This window comes from Rhinoderma darwinii, chromosome 8 (assembly GCF_050947455.1).
Source record: "Rhinoderma darwinii isolate aRhiDar2 chromosome 8, aRhiDar2.hap1, whole genome shotgun sequence".
NCBI lineage: Eukaryota > Metazoa > Chordata > Amphibia > Anura > Rhinodermatidae > Rhinoderma > Rhinoderma darwinii.
Window position 1 is genome coordinate 60,830,404 of NC_134694.1, and position 26,165 is coordinate 60,856,568.

Genomic DNA, 26,165 nt, shown 5'->3' on the forward strand with positions numbered 1-26,165 from the left:
CACAATCCCTTTATATAATGGCAGCTGTGTACTGCCTACTATTTAACATGGGTTTTTAAATGTGATTGGCTTATTCTGAAGACCACCACATCCCCAATTATAAGAGGATGCTCACACTTATGCAACCACATATTTTTTTTAATATATTTTTTTTTTCCTCCTCTAAATCATTGGTTTGTTTTTCAATGGAATTGTACAGATTATGGGTCACATTAAAGGTGGCATTTCAACAGGGGTGTGTAAACTTATTATATCCACTATATATATATATATATATATATATATATATATATATATATATATATATATAGACTTTTTATATCCACTATATATATACCGTATATATCGGCGTACAAGACGACTTTTTACACCCTTAAAAAAATTTCAAAAGTGTGGGGTCGTCTTATATGCCGGATATTGTCTACATTAGGGATGCACATTGCAGCCGCACAGCTCAGTATAATACACATGAATGTATGGGAGCGCGGCTGCGGCTGTGTAATTCAGCCACAGCCCCGCTCCTGAGTCATAAGTTCGCGGGGTCAGGATGATGCAATGCGGCCAGCGCTGCACTAATGAGCGGCGGCACTGGAGACAGAACATGGCGGGCGCGCTAAAGTAAAAACAAAGTATTGTTAAATTGTAAAAAAAAATACACCTTCACCTTTTTTACAATAAACATTAAAATAAGTCTCAATACATAAAATACACACATTCAGTAATGGCGCGGACAACAATGTTTTTGCATCATTTATGATGTGTACGCTGTAAAAAGGGCCCGCCCTTTCCTCTCATTCCCTGCCTCTCAGATCTCGCGCGATGAAGCAGCCTATCTGCGCATGCGCGAGTTCAAAGAGACAGAGAGTCCTGGGTCCTGCCGCCGATGGCCATAGTGAAGCGCTCCTGCACGAAATGGTGAGTATATCTTAAATTCTATATTTTAAGGGTAAAAGTTGGGGGTCGTCTTATACGCCCAGTCGTCTTATACGCCGACATATACGGTATATATATATATATATATATATATATAATTATACATACATATAATCTTAAAGGACTTTTATCACCTATCCACCGGTAAGGTCAGTGGTCCCCAATCAGTGGCTTAGGAGCCACATGTTTCTCGTGACCTCCAGTTGCGTGACTCTCGATAGGATCCCTTAGTTACGACCATATGCATTGGCTACAAGAAGATTTCCAAATTGACTATATTGAAGACATATCCTAACCTCTGAACTGTACCAATTTGAATGGTATAATACATATTTTCTTCTGTATGTAAAATTTAAAACATGCTATCACTTCTACCACTTTCTTCACTTCTGCTACGTGTTTCTCCATATTTGGAATGCGCCTCGTGACCATCACTCCTTTTAATGTGGCTCACAAGGTCCAGAAGGTTGGGCACTTCATGACCACAGTGAAGAGGGTTTGAATAAAGGCGATGGTCACGCTTTCAATGTCTATGTGGCCAATGGAAACAGTCCCTTCCACGTTTTGCCTCAAGTTGCCCTATTGAACCAGATAACCCCAGCTCTAAACCCCTGTGAATATTAATAGCAATGGTGTGATAAAGATTCCTATTATCCATCTTCATCTCAGTAGTGACATTCTTCTGCTGCTGGGCCTGTTGAGTTTGTGCCTGCTATTGTATCAGTCATTGAGATCATATCAATCTGAGGAAAAACCATATATTTCCTGTCCATTACAGAAGTAACACTACTATTTGGTGATTCCTCTCAAATTACGATTCTGACATTGTTCCCAGGGCATGAAAAAAATTTAAATTGTGACATGATGGTTCTTTGTCACTTGGTGTGGCATAAGGATAGATCGTGTTTGTTAAATCTGAGAAGGTGTGCTTGCTGCAAAAAATAAATAAAACAAAATTGGCATTACTTCTGATAATACTGCTTCTGCTTAAAATATTGTTCTGGAAGATTGAAAGCACATGGTCTTCATCTTTCCAACATCAAGTATTTGTTATAGACAATCTGGTAAAAGTGTGTGCATTTTCTTTGTCTGCAGTTAACACGCATGTTAAGTATGAAAGTATTTTCTGGTTCGTTTTATCCTATACCTTAGATTTGGAAAAGCATAAGTCCGTTTCCTTTCCGAAAAAACACATTATTACCAGAATTAAGAGGAATGAGTTTACTCGGCCACAATACTTTCTAGAAGTAACATGCGGACATTTTGCCAGCAGGATAGACTCGAGAGTATACGTATTTGTTCACATGAGTTTCACTTCAGTTTGGCAGCATGCATCACGTGTGCACTCTATGCCCTGTTATACATTCATAGTGTTTGTCTCACAGTTGGATATCATTTTAAGAGATGGATGAAGAACATTATTTCCATAAGTATCTTGTATATATTTTTCAACCAGTCCACTTCATGCTCTGAAATGCTATATACAAAGTAGCACAGTTAAGACGCACGAAGCCTGTATGGCAGTGCTTGGAAGCCATACAACTTCATCGTACCGAGCCGCACGGCCTCCATGCACGTCCGTACAACCAGTGATTTCTCCTGTCGCGGCCATGCTTATAGGGGAGTATGTGTATAATATATAGATCCTTCTGGTTTTTTTGTTTTCTGTCTGCAAGGAAGGCAATTTGGCAGAAAAAGCCTCTGTATGAAATTTGAGGCATATGGAGATACAGTAAAGGCTCGATGTACCTCTATCGACTACTAATTCCCATGATAAAAATAAATAAACAGATAAGTACACATATTAATAAGTAGGCAGAATATTAAAGCTGGTCTGACACCGCTATTGTCTGCACTTATGTAACAAATTGAAGAAAAAATATTTCCTTTGTGGCCAGCATAAGGTTGTCTCTGAGAAAGACAACATTGGCAATATTCTGTGGATGATAAAGGAATGATATAAGATTAGAAGTAAGGGACCCTTTTTTTTTTTATTCCAGACAAAGCACCACGGAGCTTGCTATGCAGATGTGTACGAAGTCTAAGGCCTCATTCACACGACAGGGTCTGAGTGTCGGTCGGGAAAATCGGCCGTTTTTGGCCGATTTTCCCGGCCGGTTTGCATCCGTTCCGGGCCGTGTTGCCGTTTTTACCGGCCGATTTGGACCCGATTTGCATCCGTTTTTTTCCCTGTCCGTTTTAAAATCGGATGAATTTCATTTAAATTTGTTGCCACACACAGCCCTTTGTAGATAATGCCACAGCCCCCCTGGTAGGTAATGCCACCCAGCCCCCTGTAGGTAATGCCACCCAGCCCCCTATAGGTGATGCCACACAGCCCCCTGTAGGTGATGCCACACAGCCCCCTGTAGGTGATGCCACACAGCCCCCTGTAGGTGATGCCACACAGCCCCCTGTAGGTGATGCCACACAGCCCCATGTAGGTGATGCCACACAGCCCCCTGTAGGTGATGCCACACAGCCCCCTGTAGGCGATGCCACACAGCCCCCTGCAGACGATGCCACCCTGCCCCCTGTAGGCGATGCCACCCTGCCCCCTGTAGGCGATGCCACCCTGCCCCCTGTAGGTAATGCCATCCAGCCCCCTGTAGGTAATGCCACCCTGTCCCCTGTAGGTAATGCCACCTAGCTCCCTGTATGTAATGCCACCCAGCTCCCTGTATGTAATGCCACCCAGCCCCCTGTAGGTAATGCCACCAAATCCCCTGTAGGTAATGCCACCAAGTCCCCTGTAGGTAATGCCACCAAGTCCCCTGTAGGTAATGCCACCAAGTCCCCAGTAGGTAATGCCACACAGCCCCCTGTAGGTGATGCCACACAGCCACCTGTAGGTGATGCCACACAAACACCTGCAGGTGATGCCACCCTGCCCCCTGTAGGCGATGCCACCCTGCCCCCTGTAGGCGATGCCACCCTGCCCCCTGTAGGCGATGCCACCCAGCCACCTGTAGGCGATGCCACCCAGCCCCCTGTAGGCGATGCCACCCAGCCCCCTGTAGGCGATGCCACCCAGCCCCCTGTAGGCGATGCCACCCAGCCCCCTGCAGGCGATGCCACCCTGCCCCCTGCAGGCGATTCCACCCTGCCCCCTGCAGGCGATGCCACTAAGTCCCCTGTAGGTGATGCCACACAGCCCCCTGTAGGTTGCACCCATCCCCCCCCCCCCTTTCCAGGAGAAGTCACTGACTTCAATGTCCATATATGGACAGTGTAGTCACTGACTTCTCCTAGAGAGGAATTCCCTGCCACAGGTCGGGAATTCCGCTTCAGAAGTGAGTGACGTCACTGTGTCCATATATGGACAGTGTAGTCACTCACTTCTCCTGTAGTGGAATCCCCGGCCATAGAGTCGGGGATTCCGCTGCAGAGGTGAGTGACTTCGCTGTGTCCATATATGGAGAGTGTAGTCACTCACTTCTCCTCTAGCGGAATCCCCAATCCCCGGCCGGGGATTGGGGATTCCGACTCCTTCAGGAAGCAAAAAAAGACCCTCCTCCTCCTCACATGCATTCTGCACTGTGAGGAGGAGGAGAGAGAGTGCGCGAGCGACGGTAGACCCGGCCATCACTCGGGACATATTCCGGTGATGGCCGTGTATTACCCGGCCCCATAGACTTCTATGGGGGCCGGGAACCCGGCCGAAAATAGGGCATGTCCCATTTTTTGACGGCCGGGAAAAAATCTGTCATGTGAATAGCCCCATTAGGGGTCTATTGTTCCTAATGCAGCCGGGTGCTGTCCGATTTATGAACGGCCGGCACCCGGCCGGGAAACCCTGTCGTGTGAATTCCGCCGAAGCCCCATTTAAGTGAAATAATCCCAACCAAAGCAATTGTGCCAGCTTTTGCTACAAACAATAATTTGTCAATGGAAAACAAATATTTTTGTTTAGGTGAATATTGTTTTACCTTTTTAGTCCACAGAGAGTTGTTTTTCGCTGTCTTTCTTGCCCACGGCCATTGAATCTAATGCAAGGACCATGAGCAAAAGTGCTGCAAAAAGGCTCAACCGAGTACCGCAGGTTTTTTCTGCCTCGCATTGATTTCAATGAGAGGTCAGACGCGGATACTACAGCAAGAAAGAATGTGCAGCATTTTTTTTTTCCTGCGAGCGGCCAAAAAATGCCTGGGAAAAAACCCACCTCTGACTCCCATTCAAATCAATGGGGGGCGATTTGGGACGTTTTTTGAAGTGGATTCCGACGCTGTTTCCACGTCAAAATCAGTGCCAAGAAACTCTGTATGAGCTGACCCTAAAGCTGACCATATACAGATAAGTCTTCCAAACTTGACAATGATCTGATATACTGAAAATATCACTACAGTGTGCGTATAGGAATACACAGTGTTTGTCCATAGGAATACATTGGGTTTCGTGTAAATGCAACTTTCAATGTATCCCAATGGAAGAAACTGTAAAAGTTTAGCCACTATGTTATACTAGTTTTGTATGCTGTCCTGCTCCATTGTGCCTTCAAAATATCAGAATTGCAAAAAAAAATGTAAAAAAATTTGTTTTATATTTAATATACTATTAATATGACCGATCACTAGAACGGTGGTTCCAAGCAGTCGTGTTGTGAGGAGGCGTTTGCATGGAGAGATCGTCACGCATTATTCCTGCCGCTCCATTTAATATCTATGGGGCTGACAAAAACAGCCGAGTACAGCATACTATGTTATGACCGGAATAATACTTCAATGTATAGAAATAAACTAAATACAAATATTTGAAATTTGGGAATGAAAGAATTGCTTCATGCCTCATTTTCTCCTGTATAACGAAAGAACGTATTGAAGAAAGTAATTTCTTAAAGGGACTCTCTCACCAGTTTATTAATTCCCTATCTCCTAACTAATAGGCGCTTTGCTTCTGATCGCTACAATTGGATTTGTTAGAAAAAAGAATTTATTATTTGCAAAGTTATTGGCATTTTTCTAAATATGCTAATGTTGCTTGATAAACTGGTGAGTCCCTTTAAGTGGCTGTGGCAGTGGAGAAATGTTAAATATGTCCCTGGTTTCTTCTGGTTAAAGATCATTTATACATGAACAAGTAGCGCAGTATTATGTTCATGAATTGTATAAGGGATTGGAATTCTTGTGTTAATGAATGAGCACATGTCTGAAAACTACAAATGATCATTATGCTGCCTACTACAGGACTGTCAAATTTTGAATATGGTTATTGTGAAAAGGTATTTGAGATTGGAAAAGGGTATCTGACTGTTATAAGGGCTGTGGCACAGTCCGTCCATCACACCACAGCAAGATGTTATCTCCAAATGGAGAGGACAGTGGATAAAGTGAGTGTCAGACAGGGAGCACCAGTTGCTCAGGTGACTCTACAACGTTGAAAGCCAATCCTTGCAGTGCAGAGGAACTGCAGAAACCATGGTGAAAATGTGTAAGAAATCTAACGTGCGGAAACCGTGGCAAAAAACAGCCAAAATTTCCTCTCATTGATTTCAATGGGAGGCGGAGGCGTATTTTTTCCGCTCGCAGGAAAAAAAAGCAACATGGCCTTCGGGCGTTTCCGTCTGACCTCTCATTGACATCAATGAGACAAAGATAAAGCGTTTTTTTTAGTCCCACTTGGGGACTTCACGATGCGATCTTCTGATCGAAGATATAATGCTTTGGTATACTTAGTGCACCAAAGCATTATTGCCTGTCAGTGTAAAACGGACAGGCAATCTATTAGGTCATGCCTCTGGCACGGCCTATTTGGCATATAGCCAGGGCAGGCCTGGCGGCCTTTGTTGGGCCCCCGGCTGCCTTGGCAACCTGTCGGAGGCCTGCGATCGCATTTGCGGGGTGCCGATGGGTGACAGAAGGAGCCCCGTCCTTTTGTCAAAACATTTAAATGCCGACGTCAATGCTATTAACCGCTGCATTTAAGGGGTTAAACGGCTGAGATTGAAGGTTTCTCCAATCTCAGCCGTTGCAGCGGGAGCCCGGTTGTCTGTCACAGCCGGGCTCCCACGGTGTTCATGCGGGCACAGCTTCTGCCGAATGCAGGAAGGTGAGCCTTCCCATGACGTGCATGTACATGAAAATGCGGGAAGGGGTTGAAGACTCCACATAAGACCATCATATAGTTTATACATTATACTGCAATCAGGGCCGGCCTTAAGATAGATGGCGCCCTGTGCAAAATGATCTTACGGCGCCCCCACCCAATCATAAAAAGAAATGGCCCATAAAAAGAGTAGAATGATCCCCACAGTATAATGCCCTATATAGTGGCCCCACACAGTATAATGCCCCTTTAGTGTCCCCCCCCCATACTGTATAATAATAATATTTTATATATTATAAACCCTCCACGGACACAGTATTTTTGTCCTCTAATTGTGCCCACACAGTATTATGCCCCCTAAGTGCCACACACAGTATATTGTCCCCTATAGTACCCCTACACAGTATAATGTCCACTTAGTGGCCGCCACACAGTATAATGCCCCCTACCATGGCTGCCACACACAGCCCCCCTTGTAGATAGTGCCCCCACGTAGATTGTGCCATACAGCCTCCCTGTAGACAGTGCCATAATCCCCCACCTCCTCCTTGTAGATCGTGCCATACAGCCTCCCTGTAGGCAGTGCCATAATCCCCCACCTCCTCCTTGTAGATCGTGCCATACAGTGCCCCCAAACAAAAAAAAATTGCTCACAATGAAATGAGCTGCTCCACGAAGGGATCCTTGTGTAGGCCGGCGTGATCCTGTAGCCTAGTACAGAGTTTTTGGACTTGAGGCACCACTGGGAAAATTGAATTTCCTCAGTGCACCCCTACCAAAAATAGTTTAAAGAGACAGAATACGGCTAAAGAGAAGCACTACATTGTAGCCCTAGTCTTATATTTTATTCTGTGGATGTTTTGTAGATTTCTATTTGCAAATACAAAAAAGCTGTTTTGCTCGGTACTGTGAAAGAACTTCAAACGTCAAATGTACAGATAGACCTGCTAGTATTTACATATTCTTTATTTATGACAGACCTATTCCAAAGAATTGTACTGTAGAGGAACCCAGACACACTGATCTAGTTTCCACAGCATCATACGTTTTTGGAAAGTGTATTAAAAGCAGAAAAAACTATTTCACATTAATAGCCTCTGCCAACATAATATATTGTTTCATTAGTGCAGCAGCATTAGTGTTTCTTGTATCATCGTGCGCCACCATGAATTTCATACATCTCCAGAACCAGTAAAGCAAGAACTTGTCCGCAAGATTAGGCAGGATTGTGCCTCTTACAACATTGATGTCTCGGCTTACTCTTCAGGGCAGGTTCTCTTGTGTTTTATTTATATATATATATATATATATATATATATATATATATATATATATATATATATATATATATATATAATATATATATAATTGGCCTTCCACAGCAAGCAAAGTAGCCCCCCACCCCCATCATTAGACGGTTCTTCTCATTATTTCAAATGCATATATAAGAAAATACCGCCACTACTATATAGTGCCCTTATAACACTGCCATATACTGACCACACTACACTGCCATTCAATGCCCAAATAAAGCTAGTATTCAGTGTCCAAATAATACAGCCAACAATGCCTAAATAAGGAGCCCCAAACAGTGTTCACATAATACCACCATTTAGATCCGTGCAGCGCGGGGGACAGAGAGGACTATGTGGCTGTGATTGCACGGTTTTCCCTATTGTTGGGCACCACTCAGTGTAAATGATCGCTCAGAAGATTACTGTAACTTTCTGTGAAGCAGAATGCTGCTTCGGGGGGGGGTTCTCTTGTGTAGTGGCCTTTAAGACTTGGGGGGCCCAGTTTGCTAGCCCCAAAGACAGGCCCTGTTACTATTAAGAAACATATAGTCTTATTATAATAGTGTACTACTATAAAGGACTAAGAACATAGAGTTGTAAGCTTTTCCACGCAGTTGTCAGACAGCCCATTTTGCGTGTTTTAGCTGCACAGTGGTGCTCATCTTGGAGGGAGCAGCACTCTTTCTACATGTGGTTTAGTACAATTTATTTTTGATGTGACTGCCAATAAACCGTTCATAGAAGGAAACAAGGCTTTACCTGGGAAATGTCTTAGTAGATAAATTGGTTCCCCATATGGCTACTTTCAATTACTTCGATTTAGGCAGACTAAAGACTGTGTAAAATGTGACAAACTGCTAGATTTCACACCTTTGGATAACATACCGTAATGCCTTAATGTGGTAGAAGGCTTTATACTAAGTGCTTCAATCCTTTCATCATGTCATACGTTGCTTGAAATGGAGCTGCATCTCTGAGAAGCACACCTATAAATTGGCCTCATAAAAGATGAAATAGTCCGCTCATATTGTCTTAATTTGTGATGTCAGTTTTCTAGGGTTTTTACCCCTTTTTTCATATAAATATTTCTCTTGCGTTACTTTGAGGCTATATATATATATATATATATATATATATATATATATATATATATAAAAAATCTATTTAGAATCACCATCCCAGTTCGTTGCCTGTAGAACATAGAGGATTTGGGAGTACTGTTTTGTATCATCTCCTCTTTCTTTTAACCCTAGTTGTTTTAATTCACTTCTCTTATTTGAAGAATATTTTTCGTCAATGAGTACAGACTATAAAATTTTTACCACATATACTCAAAAGTTATGAGGCTTATTACAAAAAGGTTGTAATAGCTGTCCAGCAATGTTTGTAGGCACAATGTGCAGGTAAATGGCTTTAAAGGAATCTGGTGGGATTCTATGTCTCTTCCGAAGTGGTCATAGGATGAAGGTCCTTTTACACGAACGCTCGTTCTCGATCATTGCTATGTGTAGAGAAGGCAGCGATCAGCCGATGAACGAGCTCGCTTGTCGGCTGATTGGAATTTTTATGCGGCCATAAAAGCGTCTGCTTGTCAACAGCACATCTAGAACAATTGTAGGAACGATCGCTCATCCCCACAGTAAATTATGATTTGAAGGGAGTAAACGAGTGCCAATTGACGAGCTGTACTGTTAATTTGCGCTCCTAAACGGTAGCTAAACACGAGCAAATATCTGCCTGTTTTAAATCACCTTAAGAGAATTCTATTGGATGCCTGCTTTTGGTATAGAGGAGCTAAAGTAGGCACTGTACTTAGTTATAAAGTGTCAGGGCTAGATGGCTTTCCCTTAAAGGGAACCTGTCACCAGCATTTCACCTATTGAACTTTACTTATCCCTCACTGGCCGCTGCTATAAAAAGTTAATCGCCGTTATCCCCTCTCCTAAACTCCTCCTCCGACTAAATAACGGTCTGCAAACATTTTGCGCCTTTTATTGTAATAATCCGGTGTCCCGTTGTACACACACACCAGAAGAGGACATCAATGCACAAGCGCAGGATTTTGTGTGCTGGGGGAAGGCGAGGTGCTGTCAATCAAAAGTAAGGAGGCGGGGTAAACGCGAAAACACTTGAGGAATAAAGATTTTACTCTTCAAACGAAGATATGACTCTTTTATGCTTATTAGCGTACGGTGTGGGAACACTAAAAAAACTGAATACTAAAGCTACAGAGGCGACTAAGAAGACATTTATAGGTTATATAGTAATGATTTTTCACCCACTACCGCCTGGTATTGCTGGTTTAATGGGTGAAATGCTGGTGACCGGTTCCCTTTAAGGTGGCTTTACACAGACAGTTCTCTTGTTTACCACTTATTAAAATGAATGGCGATCGATAATATAGCTTGTTGTTCGGCGCTAGTTTACTCCCTTCAAGCAGAGCAATGATCACTTAGGTTCCCTGCAGACGACCGTGCCCGTAATCACTGCCCGATTACGGGCATGGCCGGCCACTGACGGCAACCCGCATATAAAGAATGGGAGCACAATCCGTAAAAAGCAAAAAATAGGACATGTCCTATCTTTTGCGGAGCCTTTCTACGTGACAGACACCTTCCCGTAAATATACGGGAAGGTGTCTGTGGGCAATAGAAGTGAAAGGGTCCATAATTATGGACCAATTCTACGATCGTGTGCATGGGGCCTTACTGTGGGGATTAATGATCATTGGTCTGTGCAAAAAGGACTTTAATTCTAAAGTTTAAAAATGAGCTGCTGTTGGGAGCTTTAATATTGAGCTCCCAAAAGTTGGCATCCCTAAACAAGATAAAGATCCAAGACCTCAAGAAACAGACCCTTTTGATTAGTTAATACTGATGTTAAAATCACATCCAAGATATATTATATGAAGATCATGTGGGCATTATGCAAAATAAGTTTACAACATAAAATATGAAGAGGCTATTTTTAAATATTCTCTCCAAAGCTATGCAGCTTATTGAGGAACTATCATAAGGTTTATGGCTCGTCCACACGTAGCGGAATAGCAATTCCGTTGAAAGTAGCATGCATTCTGCTGCGTCAAAAACGCACTATTTCCTGCGTTTTTTACTGCAGAAAGTGGTGTGGATTTTACTGCGTTTTTCACAATGCTGGAAGATGGTGACGCCTCCTGAAAAACGCAGCATTTCAGTTCACTTTCCACAGCAGAAATTGACATGCTGCGGTCCGAAAAATTCGCACCACAGGTCAATTTCTGCTCTGAATATTTACGCGTGTAGATGAAATGTGTTAAATCTCACACACTTTGCTGCTACTGTATTCTGCTGCGTATTTTCGGTCCACAATTCCGGATGGAAAATACGCAGCGATTCCGGCTACGTGTGGACGAGCCCTTAGGGATATTTGGCTCTAACTGTTATGGTATAACACAGGGGTCTCAAACTCGGCCGGGTAAGTGGGCCACATATAGAAAAAATGTGAAGTGGTTGGGCCGCATTACTTTCAAATTTGATACAATACAAAATTATTGTTAATCAATTAGTTATTTGAACTACTATAACACTATATTACTATAATAATAATAATACTACATTACTATAATAATACCACTAGGTTTAAAATTTTAGCTATTTCTCCACATGCTTATTTTAACAATCCATTTTTCCAGTTTAAGTGTCGCTAAATGCAGTCCGGCGGCTCAGTTAGCAGCGTTTGGCAGACACACATGTCAAGATTGGGCAGCCCCTTTTTAGATAGTGCCACAGTACCCTCGGTGGATGCTGCTGCAGTGCCCTCCGTGGCTGCTGACGCAGAGCCCTTAGTGGCTGCTGCCGCAGTGCCCTCCGTGGCTGCTGCCGCAGTGCCCCCCGTAGATACGGCCGCAGTGCCCCCCGTAGATGCGGCCGCAGTGCCCCCCGTAGATGCGGCCGCAGTGCCCCCCGTAGATGCGGCCGCAGTGCCCCCCGTAGATGCTGCCGGAGTGCCCCCCGTAGATGCGGCCGCAGTGCCCCCTTGATGCTGCCGCAGTGCCCCCCGCACATGCTGCCGCAGTGCCCCCCGCAGATGCTGCCGCAGTGCCCCCCGCAGATGCTGCCGCAGTGCTCTCCGCAGATGCTGCCACAGTGATGTCAGGGGCTTGCCCAGAGCTGGGGTCCCGGAGCAGAGCAACTTCTAGCACTCTGCCTGGGATTCCAGCTCTTCTCCTGACATCACTGTCCATATATTTACAGAGATGTCAGGGGCAACACCAGAGCTGGAGTCCCGGGCAGAGCGTTAGTAGGCTCTTCCTGGGACTCCTGCTGTGCTCCTGACATCACTGGGACTCCTGCTCTGGGGAAGCCCCTGACATCATTGTCGATGTATGGACAGCGATGTCAGAGGCTTCCCCAGAGTCCCGGAGCAGAGCCGATACTAGCGCTCTGCCCGGGTCCCCGCTCTGGGGAAGACCCTGACACACTGTCCATATATGGACAGCGATGTCAGGGAATTCCACAGAGTCCCGGAGCAGAGCCTGTACTAGCGCTCTGCACGGGACTCCGGCAATGGGGAAGCCCCAGACATCGCTGTTCATATGTGGAGAGTGATGTCAGGGAATTCCAGAGTCTCGGAACAGAGCCGATTCTAGCGGCTCTGTGTCCCGCGGGCCGCAGATGACAGCCCCAGGGGCCCCATGCGGCCCGCGGGCCGCGTGCTTGAGACCCCCGGTATAACATCTATTTGTATGTGGATCACCTTAATTTTATTTTTTTTATGAACCCCTTAATGAATGCCTATATGCCTTTTCACAGCGGTCATGAAAAGGTACAAATGCCACAACACTGTAAAAAGCTTGGCATGGGTGTGCTTTGCCGGCTACAGCGGGTGTCGGTCTGTCTTGGACATGTCCTATTTTTGGCCATTTTCATGACAAGATGGCCTAAATAAAAAGACCGACCCCATAAATTTTCAATGGATTCTTTTTTTCAGGAATGAATCCTTGTGACGTCAGGGGCTCCTCCTGGAGCGGAATCCCCAGCCAGAGCCGTGGCAATGCTCTTCCCGGGGTTTCCGCTCCTAGAAGGAGCCCTAATGGCGCTATTCACCGGGGAGGGGCAGTGTAGCGCTATCCCCAGGGTGGGTTGTGGGGCGTGGCACTATCTACAGGGGGCGTGTGTGACGCTTTCTACAAGGTGTGTGCGTGGCGTTATCTACAAGGGGTTGTGGCACTATCTACAGTGAGGGTGTGACACTGTCTACAAGGGCACTGTGGCTCTATATGGGCGCTATCTAGAAGGGACAAAGGCTTTCTTTTAACTAATGAAAAAACTGATTCAAACTGATTACTATCAGTTTGTATGCGTTTTACATTGATACCAATGTTAAAAATAACTGATCAGTTAGGCTTCGTTCACATCTGCGCTAGGGCTCCGTTCTGATGTTCCGTCGGAGCTTTCTGTCAGAACGGAGTCATGACAGGCACAAACGGAAACCATCCTGCTGCCACCCCAGTGTTTGACCCTTACTACAAATGGTCGGGTACTGGATTGTACACTGCTATTCCCAGCACCCCTGGTGGTGGTGGGTACCGGGGTAATAATGGGGGTTCGTTGCAACTTTTTTACTGGCTAATACTAAGCCCCTTCTTAGTAATAGACGTCGTCCATCAGACAAATTGCATTATCAAGGCGCTAATAAAGTATTAAAAAAACAAGAGACGTAAGAACATATTTTTTTATTGAAATAAAATCTCCCCCACACAATCCTCTTTGACCATTTTATTTAAAAAAAACTTAGATCATCGCAGTAGTCCAACGAATCAACGACGTAGTCCAAATAGTCCAGCGGAACATGGAAAATAAAAAAAATAAAGTTAGTTAATATTTACAGGGGGGCTGTGTGTATATAGCGCCAGACACAGCCCCCCTGTAGATAGCACCAGACACAGCCCCCCTGCAGATAGCATCACACACAGCCCCCCTGTAGACAACGCCACACACAGCCCCCCTGTAGACCGCGCCACACACAGCCTCCTGTAGACAGCCTCACACACAGCCCCCTGTAGACAGCGACACACACAGCCCCCTGTAGATGGCTCCACACACAGCCCCTGTAGATAGTGCCACACACAGCCCCCCTTGTAAATAGCACCACACACAACCCCCCTTGTAAATAGCACCACACACAGCCCCCTTGTAAATAGTGCCACACACCCCTTGTAAATAGCACCACACACAGCCCCCCTTGTAGATAGTGCCACACACAGCCCCCATTGTAGATAGTGCCACACACAGCCCCCCTTGTACATAGCGTCACGCCCCCTCCCCCTCTTTTACATAGTGCCACACAACCCCCCTCCCCCCTTGTACATAGTGCCACATAACCCTCCTCCTCCCCTTGTACATTGTGCAACACTGCCACCAGAGCAGAGAGCGGTAGAGGTAGCCTACTGCTACCACTCTCCGCCTTGCCTAACGTCACTCACAGTTCGCAGAAGGCAGGAGTTCTTGCAGCGGTGTTCAGAATGAGGTCAGGCGACCGGACTGGTCCATTCCCGGGCTAGCATCGACCCCAGTCAGAACGCCGCCGCAAGACCTCCTTCTGACGCTGATCACTCCAGCTGCTCTGCGCCCCCCCCTCTCTTCTCTACCTCCAATTTCCACATGGGGCACCGCGGCGGACTGCGGACATTTTTCAGACCCTCGGGGCGGCGGGACAGCAGTGAGAAACCGGGACTGAGGTTTGTGAGAAGGATGGGGAAATCATCTCCTGGGACACAAGATAGATATTGCAACGGGATAAAATATAAAAGCAGGGAGAGAGGTGTAGAATTCCGGAAATTGTGTAATTTTTTTTTGCCTTTTTAATACACTTAGCTTTGCACTTTTTTTTTTTTTTGGCAAGCTTCCTCAACCCCTTCACTCTCCATGCTGGAAATGTACGGCACTGGCACAGCATCAGAAAGGTTATGCAGCTGGAATTGGGAAAACCTGGATCCTGGCTGCTTAATCTTTCTGGTGCCGTGATCAATAACGTTCCTTCTCTGTTGAGAACAGTTGGTTCACTTTTTCTTTTATCATTGTCAGACATCTGTTGTTGAAAAAATTAATTGTACTTTTACAGGTGATGCACTGTAAAAGTACAGCGGATCACCTGTAAAATCTAAATATTGCCACCATGTAAGACAAGGGTGGATAATAAGCTGCTAACCAAATAATATATCCTAATAAAGTCTAGGGGTCCAGAACGTTCTCATATGGAATAGATTTTGGGGTTTGAAAGATACCCCTTAACCAGACACAAACAAATATGAATTATATATCATTCTGTTCCTAAAAATAGAATGCATAGTAAGTCTGCGGCCTGATGTTTTTCTAGAAAGCATGTCTGCATTCAATAGATGTATTTATTTTCACATACTGCAGCTGAAAACTTGTAATTTAACATGAACTTGTCATTTGCTTACATTTTTAGGGGGCTTTTGAGCTTTGAAGCTAATTTGTTCCATCCATTTAACACATGTTCGCTTTGCCATAGTTATTAGTTTCTCCACTGTTTACTGATCTAAGGACGCAATATTTTATCCACTCTGCTCAGCACGCAGCAGCAATGAAGTGTCTGCAAGTGAAAGTGAAATTCTAGACTAAATTTCCTGAAAAGCCATTGTAGATACATTGTATAAAATGATAGAAATGTTAGTTCCATTGTAAGCAAAATAAATATTGCATGTCAGAATGTTTGTGGAATTCCTGCCGACTGTATAATCCTTTATCTTGCCCCGATGAAAGGGATACATGTTGAGTATTGTGTGGAGAATGTTGTGGTAATTAATCACTTGCAATATATTATGTTAAGAGGGAAAAATATGTTGGAATGGCAAAAGAAAACTTTGCTGATTGCAAGTCTTGTGTTAATGAATGCATAATACATTGTGATCTACGCACAGTACACACTTGTTATTTCAGGAATATTCAGCCTCACAATAGTTCACTTCAGGATGCTAGAAGAAACGCAAAGGTCAAAGAGCAGTAAAAATACTGACGTTTTTATTTTACCACTGATGTCCACTAGGTGTGGTCTCTGCAGCATGAATGAAGCCTTTGTACACGGATACCAGACTTTTGTTTTAGGGACTTTCAATATGACACATTCCGGAATTAGAATTTTTATTCATGTTTTAGAAAGCAACACAAAAACTGTGGTGGTGTTGGCGTTCCAGCTCTTCGTAGTGTTTATCTTTGTACTTTGTGTTTTCGTGGTTAAATCGTCATTTCACAGAATGTGTATTGTTAGAACACATTTTAGATTTGGTTTATGCAGAAAATGTTATTGAGTCCCATAAACTAAGCCCACTGACCAAATTTATCAAACTCTGATTTCTATTGATAGAAATGTTAAGGGCGTAATTAAATCAATGTTAATATGGTCAGCCAGTCCCTACGTATTTACATAAACATGAGCCTTCTCTGCCAAAGCCTGGTCTTCACAGTTTACATCAACTGGATGAGCCAGAAGACTCCTCGAAGAATCTTCTGTAGATCTCAATAGAAAAAGTTGTGTTTGACAACATCTAAAAACTTCATTCATAAGGTCCTCATCCTGGAAATGGAACCCAGTGCTAGCAGTATGACAGTATTATGGAGTTTTGATGTTTTTGGTACTGGACACCTCAGGTTTCAAGGAACTATGAATTGGGATTATACCAGCAAATTTTACAGAACAGTGTGAGATGAGGTATCAACTTTTGACATTTATTAGAGATCGGTGAGAAGTACATGACCCCAATTCAGTCCACTTAGGAGAACAGATGAAAGCCATAGAGGCAGAATCCTTGACAGCTGGCAACAGTAATTTTTTGTTCTTGCCACCTGCACCCCCAGAAATCTTCAAATCAAAATTCTGCAAAGCAAAAATATAGAAAAAAAACTTTGGAGAGCGGCTGTATTGAAGTTCAATGCAATTCAGTCAAATTAGCATGCAAATGGAATCGTACTTACATGTGTGAGGAGAGCCAGGCACCTAGCTTCCCTCCGATCCCCGTTCACTTTAAATATCACTCCCCTGGTCACTCTTTCAGTAATGCAGCTGGCAGAATCATCAACCGAAGTAATAAGGTGATTTTAATAGCATTTGAATATAAAAAAATATATAAAATGGCCAAACATTCCAAGCATTTCGGGGTATTCCCCCTTCGTCAGGAATCATTAGCTGTCCTATACTAACATGTTTAAATACCCACTTTCCCCTTATTCCCACCTCCCCTACCCGGAAGGGTTGTAAATCTGCAACCCCTCTATAATGCGATTCAGCCGCTGACATCTAGCTCCTCCCACAGGAAGTGACACAAGACCTGAAACTGCTCTATCTATGGTCCTATGTCGCCTTTCTCACACCGGAAGTGACTCATAATTTCAATCCTATCCACAGCCACACCTCCTACAGGAAGTGACACGACCTCAAACACCACTTCTACATCTCCCTTCTCATGCCGGAAGTGATACCTAATCTAAAAAAGCCAAATCAAAATTTGGACATGTTTCTATGAAAAAATGAAAAGTTGGCTGCTGATAATAACAGATGAGATTCACATTAAGTCAAAGAACCTAAACATAGAATAAGTCTATTCTATTAAGTCTGATCTTAATACAATAGGAATGTAGTTTTATGTAAACATTTGAAGCCCTTGCAATTCATTAAGGTCACACCAATTACTGAAAGAACAGATTCACATAGACCTATAATGCTTGATATAATGTTTCCGGGGTTATTTGATTTCTAGGATTCTCTTTATACATTTTTATGACCTAGAAAATCTCTTCACACTTTAGGTCAAATTCATAAAATTATATAGGGTATAACCATGTTTAGCACAACTTCAGTTTCTAGGGTAAGGCCACACGGAGCGACTGTGACACGTCCGCAATGTGGCCAACAACTGCGCCGGCACCATATTTGGCGCAGCTGTCGGATACCCTGTTAATGGCCACGCGTTAAAGGGACGTTTTAGCTGCATTATCTGCAAAATTGTGCTGCCATTAATTAATACACCCTTAATGGCCGCACGATTTTGGTCAAGGGTAGTTTTACCCGCAATAACGTGCGACCATTAACCGGGTATTTGACAGCCGCGCCGAACATGGGGCCAACAGTTGTTGGCCGCATCACGACTGTGTCAGGGCCACTCCATGTGGCCTTACCCTAAGTAAATTAAGAAAGCACACAGCCTGTGCTACTATGCTGAATGACAAGAAGCTCTTCTGTAAACTGCTAAGAGAACCAGATTGACATATTAGGGGGCACCGTTAGGGTTTATGATCTGGAGCCCAGGAGAGACCTGTACGAAGTTCACTTAGAAAATCATCTTAAGTAAAAGTCCAGTCTAAAGTGTATTTCTTTTTGAATGGAACCACGTGCATCTCTCAATAAAATAAAAAAAGTAAGTAAGTCCTTAACCATATGCCGTAATATCAAAACGTTCTACAAAAAAGTTATGCAATAACGGTTTCATAACTACAATAACATTAAATTGTACAATTTTTATTAGATAATACATGGTTTACTCCCCTTTGTTTGCCACCTAGATGCCCCCAAATATGAATTTCTTAGGGGTGTAAAATGCCATGTTTTCCCAGAGGAAACGACAACTGCTGCATTCAGCTTGTGCTCCACAACTGTTGACTATAGCTACAGAGCACTAATGCCATTGCTGCCCACCCACTCTGATAACCGCCTGCTCTGCATAATGTTGAAGAGCTCTGCTTGCCCCTGCCTTTGGATGCTACTTTCTCTATTGACTCACTGTTATCTATGATAAAGTGTACGAGTCCTTTTACACAGGCCAATTTGGGCCATATAAATGAGCGCCGATCAACGACAAAGCTTGTTTATCCGCGCTCATTTGCTCCTTTTACAAGAAGCCTTGGTCAGCAATGTATCGGGACAAGTGATCGTTACTCTTTTTGTTTACACAGGGCAATGTGCTGCCGACAACAATAATATTTTGTGCAGCGTATACTAGATGATCAGCCAATGAACGAGCGTTTGCTTGTTTATCAGATGATCATTGCCCTGTTTACACAGGGCAATAATCTGGAATGAGCGTTCATGTGAACGATCGTTTGCCCGATCATTGGTCTGTGTAAAAGGGCCTTAACTTTGTATAGTCAACCTTGTATGTTACCTTTGCCCCAAAATGTTGTGCAAAATATCATATATATTATATTTTAAAGTAAGTGGAAAGCCGTGAAGAGTGTAAATTCTGTTTAAGAATGTGAGTTTAAAAAAAATATTTAGAAGGTAGAAAAATATACTAAATGAAAGCCTAAAAATGGAGAAGAATACCCATACAAAAATGGTAGAAAAGGGTGCATAAAGAAAGCCGGACCCAACTCGAGGGCCAAAGAATAATCCCACATTTTTTTATGTGTGTACATGTGTTTTATATATATATGTGTGTGTGTGTGTGTGTGTGTATATATATATATATATATATCTATATATATATATATATATCTATCGCAGGCCACGTGTACATCACTCGTGTTTTGTGTGCCTTATGTGATAGTACCGCTTTATTTACATGGCCCGAAATCTTCATAACTAACATTTAGACAGTAATTTCTAGAATGCTTTTACTCTTTTTTGAAATTTTTTTGCTCCTAATTTGTAACCCAAAGGTTGTCTACGAGCACTGGATGTTTCTGTGACTAATGTTTTTCTCTTTTCAGATCCAAGTTCAGGCAGAAACAAGAAAAAAGGTAAGTCGAAATGTTTTAGGACCTAATAACATGTCATACAAGTTTTACAGATTTTATCTCTAGTGTAGGATGACTTACCGAGGGTAGAAAAGAATTGCTGTATTCTTTGTTAGTTAGATCACTTCAGTCACCAGTCCTATTTTAATTTTTTTTATTTTTTAATAGCAAGTCAATAAGAATTTCTATAGAAATAAAAAAACAAAGACGTCCACAGCACAGATGTTAATTTCTTTAACCACTTTGATTTTTGGCTTGTAGATAAGAGAGGAAAGTGGTTTGATGTGGCAGTCAGTTGCGTTAAAGTCCGAGGCAAGTCTGATCTGAGGTTTTGGAGATGGAAATGGCAGATCTCATTTGAAACATAGAATTCTTTATATTCTACTTATAGTTTTCATTGCAATATGAGACTGGTTTCATTGAATAGTAGTTATATGCTATGTATTGGTGGTTTTGTAGTGTTAAGTTTTATATCGTTCAACCATAACATTAAAAACGCCTGACTAATATTGTGCATTGCACCCGTCATGCTGCCAAAACGGCTCTGACCAGTCGAGGCATGGACTCCACAAGACCTCTGAAGGTGTCCTGTGGTATCAAGACGTTAGCAGCAGATCGTTTTAGTTCGGTCAGTTGCGAGTTGGGGCCTCCAGGGATCAGACTTGTTTTTCTAGCACATCCCACAGATGCTCGATCGGATTGAAATCTGAGGAGTTTGAAGGCCAAGTCAACACCTTGAACTCTTTATGTTCCTCAAAACATTCCTGAGCAATTTTCGGAATGGTGCATTATCCTGCTGAAAGAGGCCATTGCCATTCGGGACAGGACGCCTTCCATTGCTCCATAGTCCAGTTCTGATGCTCACGGTCCCATTGTAGGTGCTTTTGGTAATGTACAGGAGTCAGCATGGGCACTCTGACCGGTCTTCAGCAAGCTGCAATGCACTTTGTGTTCTGGCCGCTTTCTATCATAGACAGTATGAACTTTTTAGCAATTTGTGCTACTGAAGCTCTTCTGTGGCATCGGACCGAATGAGCTAGCCATCGGTCGCCCCCCCCCCCCTCATCAATGAACCACGGGCACCCATGGTCCTGTCACTAGTTTGCCAGTTGTCCTTATTTGGACCACTATTGGTAGGTACTAACCCTTGCATATAAATACCCTTGCATGTCCCTTGTCAAATTCGCTCAGATCCTTCCACTTGCTAATTTTTCCTGTTTCCAACACATCAACTTCTAAGGGCTCATTCAGACTAACGTGAATAATGTCCATGTGCTACGCATGGAAATCACGTGCAGCACACGGACCCATTGATTTCAATGGGGCTGTTCACACGTGCAGGAGTTTTCATGCAGCGAGAGTCCGTTGCGTGAAACTCACTGCATGTCCTATATTGGTGCGTAATGACACACCTACACCCCATTGAAGTTAATGGGTGTGTGAAAAACATGCACTGTACACGGATGCACATCCGTGTGCGGTGTGTGATTTGCACATCAATTCAATTGAAAATACTTAAAAGAAAAAGAAAAAAGTATGTACTTTGCGGATGCGTCCATAACGCACACCACGCCCAAAGCACAGTGATGCATAACGGATCAGATTCACGCACGTCATGAATGTAACTGGTCACTTGCTGCCTAATATATCCCACTCCTTGACAGGTGGCATTATAATGAGATAATCAATGTTCTTTACGGTACTTCACCTATCAGTGGTCTTAACTCCTTCGCGCACAATCTGACGTACCATTGATTTATTCACATGAGCGTAGTTCACGTCCGTGAAAATTGCACGCATCGAATGGACCTATGTAACTCAATGGGGCCGTTCAGACAGTCCGTGATTTTCACGTAGCGTGTATCCGCTGCGTAAAACTCACGACATGTCCTATACTTGAGCGTTTTTTGCGCATCACGCACCCATTGAAGTCAATGGGTGCTTGAATATCACGCGCAGCACACGGACGCACTTACGTGTGCTGCGCGTGATTCGTGTAACAGTTTAAGAAATGAAGGCAAAAATAAAAGCACCGCCGTCATTTCTGATTTTAAACATAAAAACAGTGTCATAACGATGCCATATGCGTGAAAATCACGCAGACATGCACCATACACGGATGTTACACGGAACTGCAACGCACGCAAAACGCTGTGTTTTTTGCGCACACAATGCGCTGCGTTTTTTTGCGCGCGCAAGATGCACACATTCGTGTAAATAAGGCCTTAGAGTCAGCATGTCCCGAATATTGGGAGTGATTTAGGTGGTCAACTGCTCATTTTCTCAACCCTTTAGTAGAAAAAAAAACCCTCTCCCCTAAATGTGTCAGAGGGTGAAAACATGAATAAAAGGCTCCTATATCACCCTCTGGGGTCACTGGAAGTCTGAACAGTGGATTGATGGCAGTAACAGACTGTGATCTTTTTTTTTTTTTTTTAAAGGGAATGTGTCGCTAGAATTTTTTTTATTTTTTTCAGTTAAACAGTTAGTATATAAATGATTACACATTGTTTTATTTTTTTTTATTTTTTCACAAGTCAGGAAATATTATAAATTAGATTCTAATTTATAACATTTCCATGTGCTGGTCACTAGATGGAGCAATCCCAAAATTGCAGCATTGGCATGTGGTAAAACAACCTCTTTGCTTTATGCTGCAAATTTGGAGTAGACACACTCGCTCTAGTGTCCTCACACAATCCCCCCTCCTTTCTCCTGGCTGAGCGAATGCACAGTGTAGGAGGATTAGATACAGTGGTAATCAGACAGTATAACACTAACATACACACACATCACATACACAAACATAACTTACCTGCCTCCGCTCCTAGTCCTTGCGTCTGCGCTGCCTTGAACATATGGTCGGAAGCCGCGATCGGAAGTCGCTATCTTACTGTCCGGCCACGGCTTCCGGTCCACATGAAAATGGCGCCGGATGTCGCTCTACCAAAGATGTGCCGTTCCCACACAGACAGCATACGCTATTGTGAATGGAACGGCTCCCATTCGCATTCTCTATGGGGATGTATGTGCCGTATTCCATCTCTGTATGTGTCGTTAATCGACACATACAGAGATGAAAAAAAAAATTGCAGCCCCCATACAGAAGTAAAAGTAAGAATAAAGTAAAAAGTACAACACAAGAACACAAATAAAATTTATTTTAATGACATACTAAAAGCAATATTTTATATATATATATATATATATATATATAAATATAAATCGTGACACCTTCCCTTCAATACTGCTCTTACTTGCTGCTTTTCCCATCTCCCACTCCTCCCCATCTTGTTAAATCCTTAACCATTCTCCTCTAATATTGCACCTAGAACCTTGTATAATTTGAAAGCTAAGATTATTGATGATTTATTTGATCTAAGCTCTAACCCTCATAGACTAATTGCTTAGCGCAAATAGAATAACGGCAGTGGACCCTTCATGTGTAGTGTTGGGGGCTATCCTCACTGACCACTCCCCACCCATACATGCTGTTTGTCTTCCCTTGGGCAGATGAAATCTTCCAGCAAGACAATGCGACATGTCACACAGCTAGAAATGTCTGGCAGTGGTTGGAAGAGCACGGCCAAGACTTCCATGTACTTCTCTGTCCCACTAATTCGCCGGACTTGAACCCAAATTGAGCATCTGTGGGACCACCTCGATCGTCTTGTTCGCTCTATGGATCCTCCTCCAGCAAATGTGGGATGCACTGCAGTCAGCATGGCTCCAGATATCTGAGATAACCTACCAGCACCTTATTGAGTCACTCCCAGACCGTCTAGCTGCTGTCCGTGCTGCACATGGCGGTTACTCTGGAAATTAGCTGGTGGTCATAATAACGTGACTCGACTGTGTATGTGGCAGAATGTAGGTATCATTTAGGTATATCTAGCCACAAGAAAGACATCTGGTAGATTTGCAAATACATGCGTTAGTAGCAACAGTGCAAAGAACAATGCTTACAAAGAAGTGAAAAATAAATCACAATGAAGTATAGTCAGGACATGGAAAGACTCAATTCGGTATAATAGCAGGGGAGCCCAGCGTATAAACAGCCGCCTCGATGCGCGTTGGGCCTCCTGAGGAAGACAACACCGAAATACGCTATTGATTCCATCGGAAAAACGGAAACCTGCCGGAATGGTGACAAACGGAAACCATTAGCAATTTTTCCGTCACCATTGATATCAATGGTGATGCAAACAGAAGCTAAGGTTTCCGTTTGACTTTCCGTTGAGGGGTCCACCTGACGGAAACCTCCAACGGAACCCCTGAACGGAAAGCGAATGCTGATGTGAACTGGCCCTAATACCATGGTGTTCAGCCTATTTATCGCATACAAGGGATCATGGATCAGTTTAAATATATCAAAATACTTGAAGAGATCATGTTGCCCTATGCCGAAGAAGAAATGCCCTTGAAATGGGTGTTTCAACATGACAATGACCCAAAACACACTAGTAAGCGAACGACATCTTGGTTACAGACAAACAGGATTGAGGTAATGGAGTGGACAGCCAAATCCTCTGACCTCAATCCCATAGAGAACTTGTAGGGTGACCTGTTCAAAGGTGGCAGAAGTTGGTCGACTCCATGCAACACAGATGTGAAGCAGTTCTCAGAAACAATGGTCATGTCACTAAATATTAGTTCAGTGAAGTGAAATCTGAATTTTTTTTTTCAGTTTATACATTAAATTAGATTTTTATAAGAAAAATGCTGGCACTGCTATTTTTTTTGAACAGCCCAATATTCCTTTTTCTTTACTTTCTGTAAAGGATTAACACAAGCTGGGTAAATATTGTTATTGTTTTGATTTGGAATTGAATGTGTAGTATTTCCAGTGCATTTTTTAGGCAAACAAAAGTTATAATAATGATTTTGCGCTTTATTTTTTTAAACTCGCTACAATTTTTTTTAACACTACTGTATATGACACATTCTAATGATGGGCCATCAATATAAAATGCCCGGAGATCCCCTTTAGGCTCTGTGTACTATATAAAAGTTGTCATTTGAATTAATTATTTTTAGGAGTAGGCTTTTTGTAAGTATTTTTCTCCGTTAGAGAATTTGTTAGTTACAAGATTATTAATGATTGTTGCTGTGACCTAGTGCTTTGTGTAGGGAGAAAAATATTGGCTAAAAGGAACTTGTCTACCTTACTTAATCCTTTAAGTAGAAGCTATGCATCTGTCTCCACTGACTTCAGTGAAAGAGCAGCGACACAACCATACTTGCGCTCATACTCTATTGGATTGCATTGTACTGTAATGTATGAATTTAGCCTAATTTCTTTTGTTTAGAACAGTAGGGCAGATTTATTATTCATTGTGAGAATTCTGTCTCAAATTGAGGCAAGAAACTGGTGCACATGCCATCTTCCATACTTATAAAGTGTTTTAGTAACTTCTTCGCCTCACTAGACACTTTTTTAAAGTGTTTAAAAAATAATTGCGTGGATTACATCGGCTAGGTCAGGGGTGGGGAACGTCCGGCCCGTGGGATCATTTGGTCCTGCCCGACCTCACTCTAAGGCCCTATTCACACGACTGGGATTAGCGGACGTGTGACGGCCGTTCAAAAACCGGTCATCACACGGCTGCAGTAGGAACAATAGATCCCAAATGGGGCTATTCACAAGACCGATTTTTTGACGGCCCGGTAAAAACCGGCCCGTCAAAATAATGGAACGTGCCCTGTTTTGGGCTGTTTTCCTGGACGCATGGCTCCCTTAAAAGTCTATGGGGCCGAGTAAAGCACAGCTGTTACTTTGATGTGATATGAGTGACAGCCGTGCTTTCTGCCGTTCGCTCTCTTCTCCTCCTCACAGTGCGTTGTGCATGTGAGGAGGAGGGGGAGGTTTTTTTTTTGTTCCCGGCAGGAGCGGAGTCCCTAATCCCTGGCCACAGCATTGCCGAAGCTGTGACCGGGAATTCCACTCGAGGAGAAGTCCCTGACTTCACATTCCATATATGGACAGTGACGTCAGGGACTTCTCCTGGAGTGGTCCCCTAATCCTGAAGCAGAATCCGTGGCCACAACGGCCGGTGATTCCGCTCCAGGAGAAGTTCCTGCTTCACTGTCCATATATGGACAGTGACGTCCGGAAAGTGAAGCTGAATCCCCGGCCACAGCAGCAGACGCTGTGGCCGGTGAT

At 43.4% G+C, this 26,165-nt stretch overlaps 1 protein-coding gene across 3 annotated transcripts in view; it reads left to right on the forward strand.

Annotated features, from left to right (window-relative positions):
* The window catches only part of EDA (ectodysplasin A), a 218,615-nt gene that overhangs the window by 134,533 nt on the left and 57,917 nt on the right, over window positions 1-26,165 (forward strand). For all 3 annotated transcript variants that reach the window (XM_075835656.1, XM_075835655.1, XM_075835657.1), the window contains exon 3: window positions 19,976-20,005. In XM_075835656.1, coding sequence (XP_075691771.1) covers window positions 19,976-20,005 — 30 coding nt within the window. The remainder of the gene's footprint in view (window positions 1-19,975; window positions 20,006-26,165) is intronic.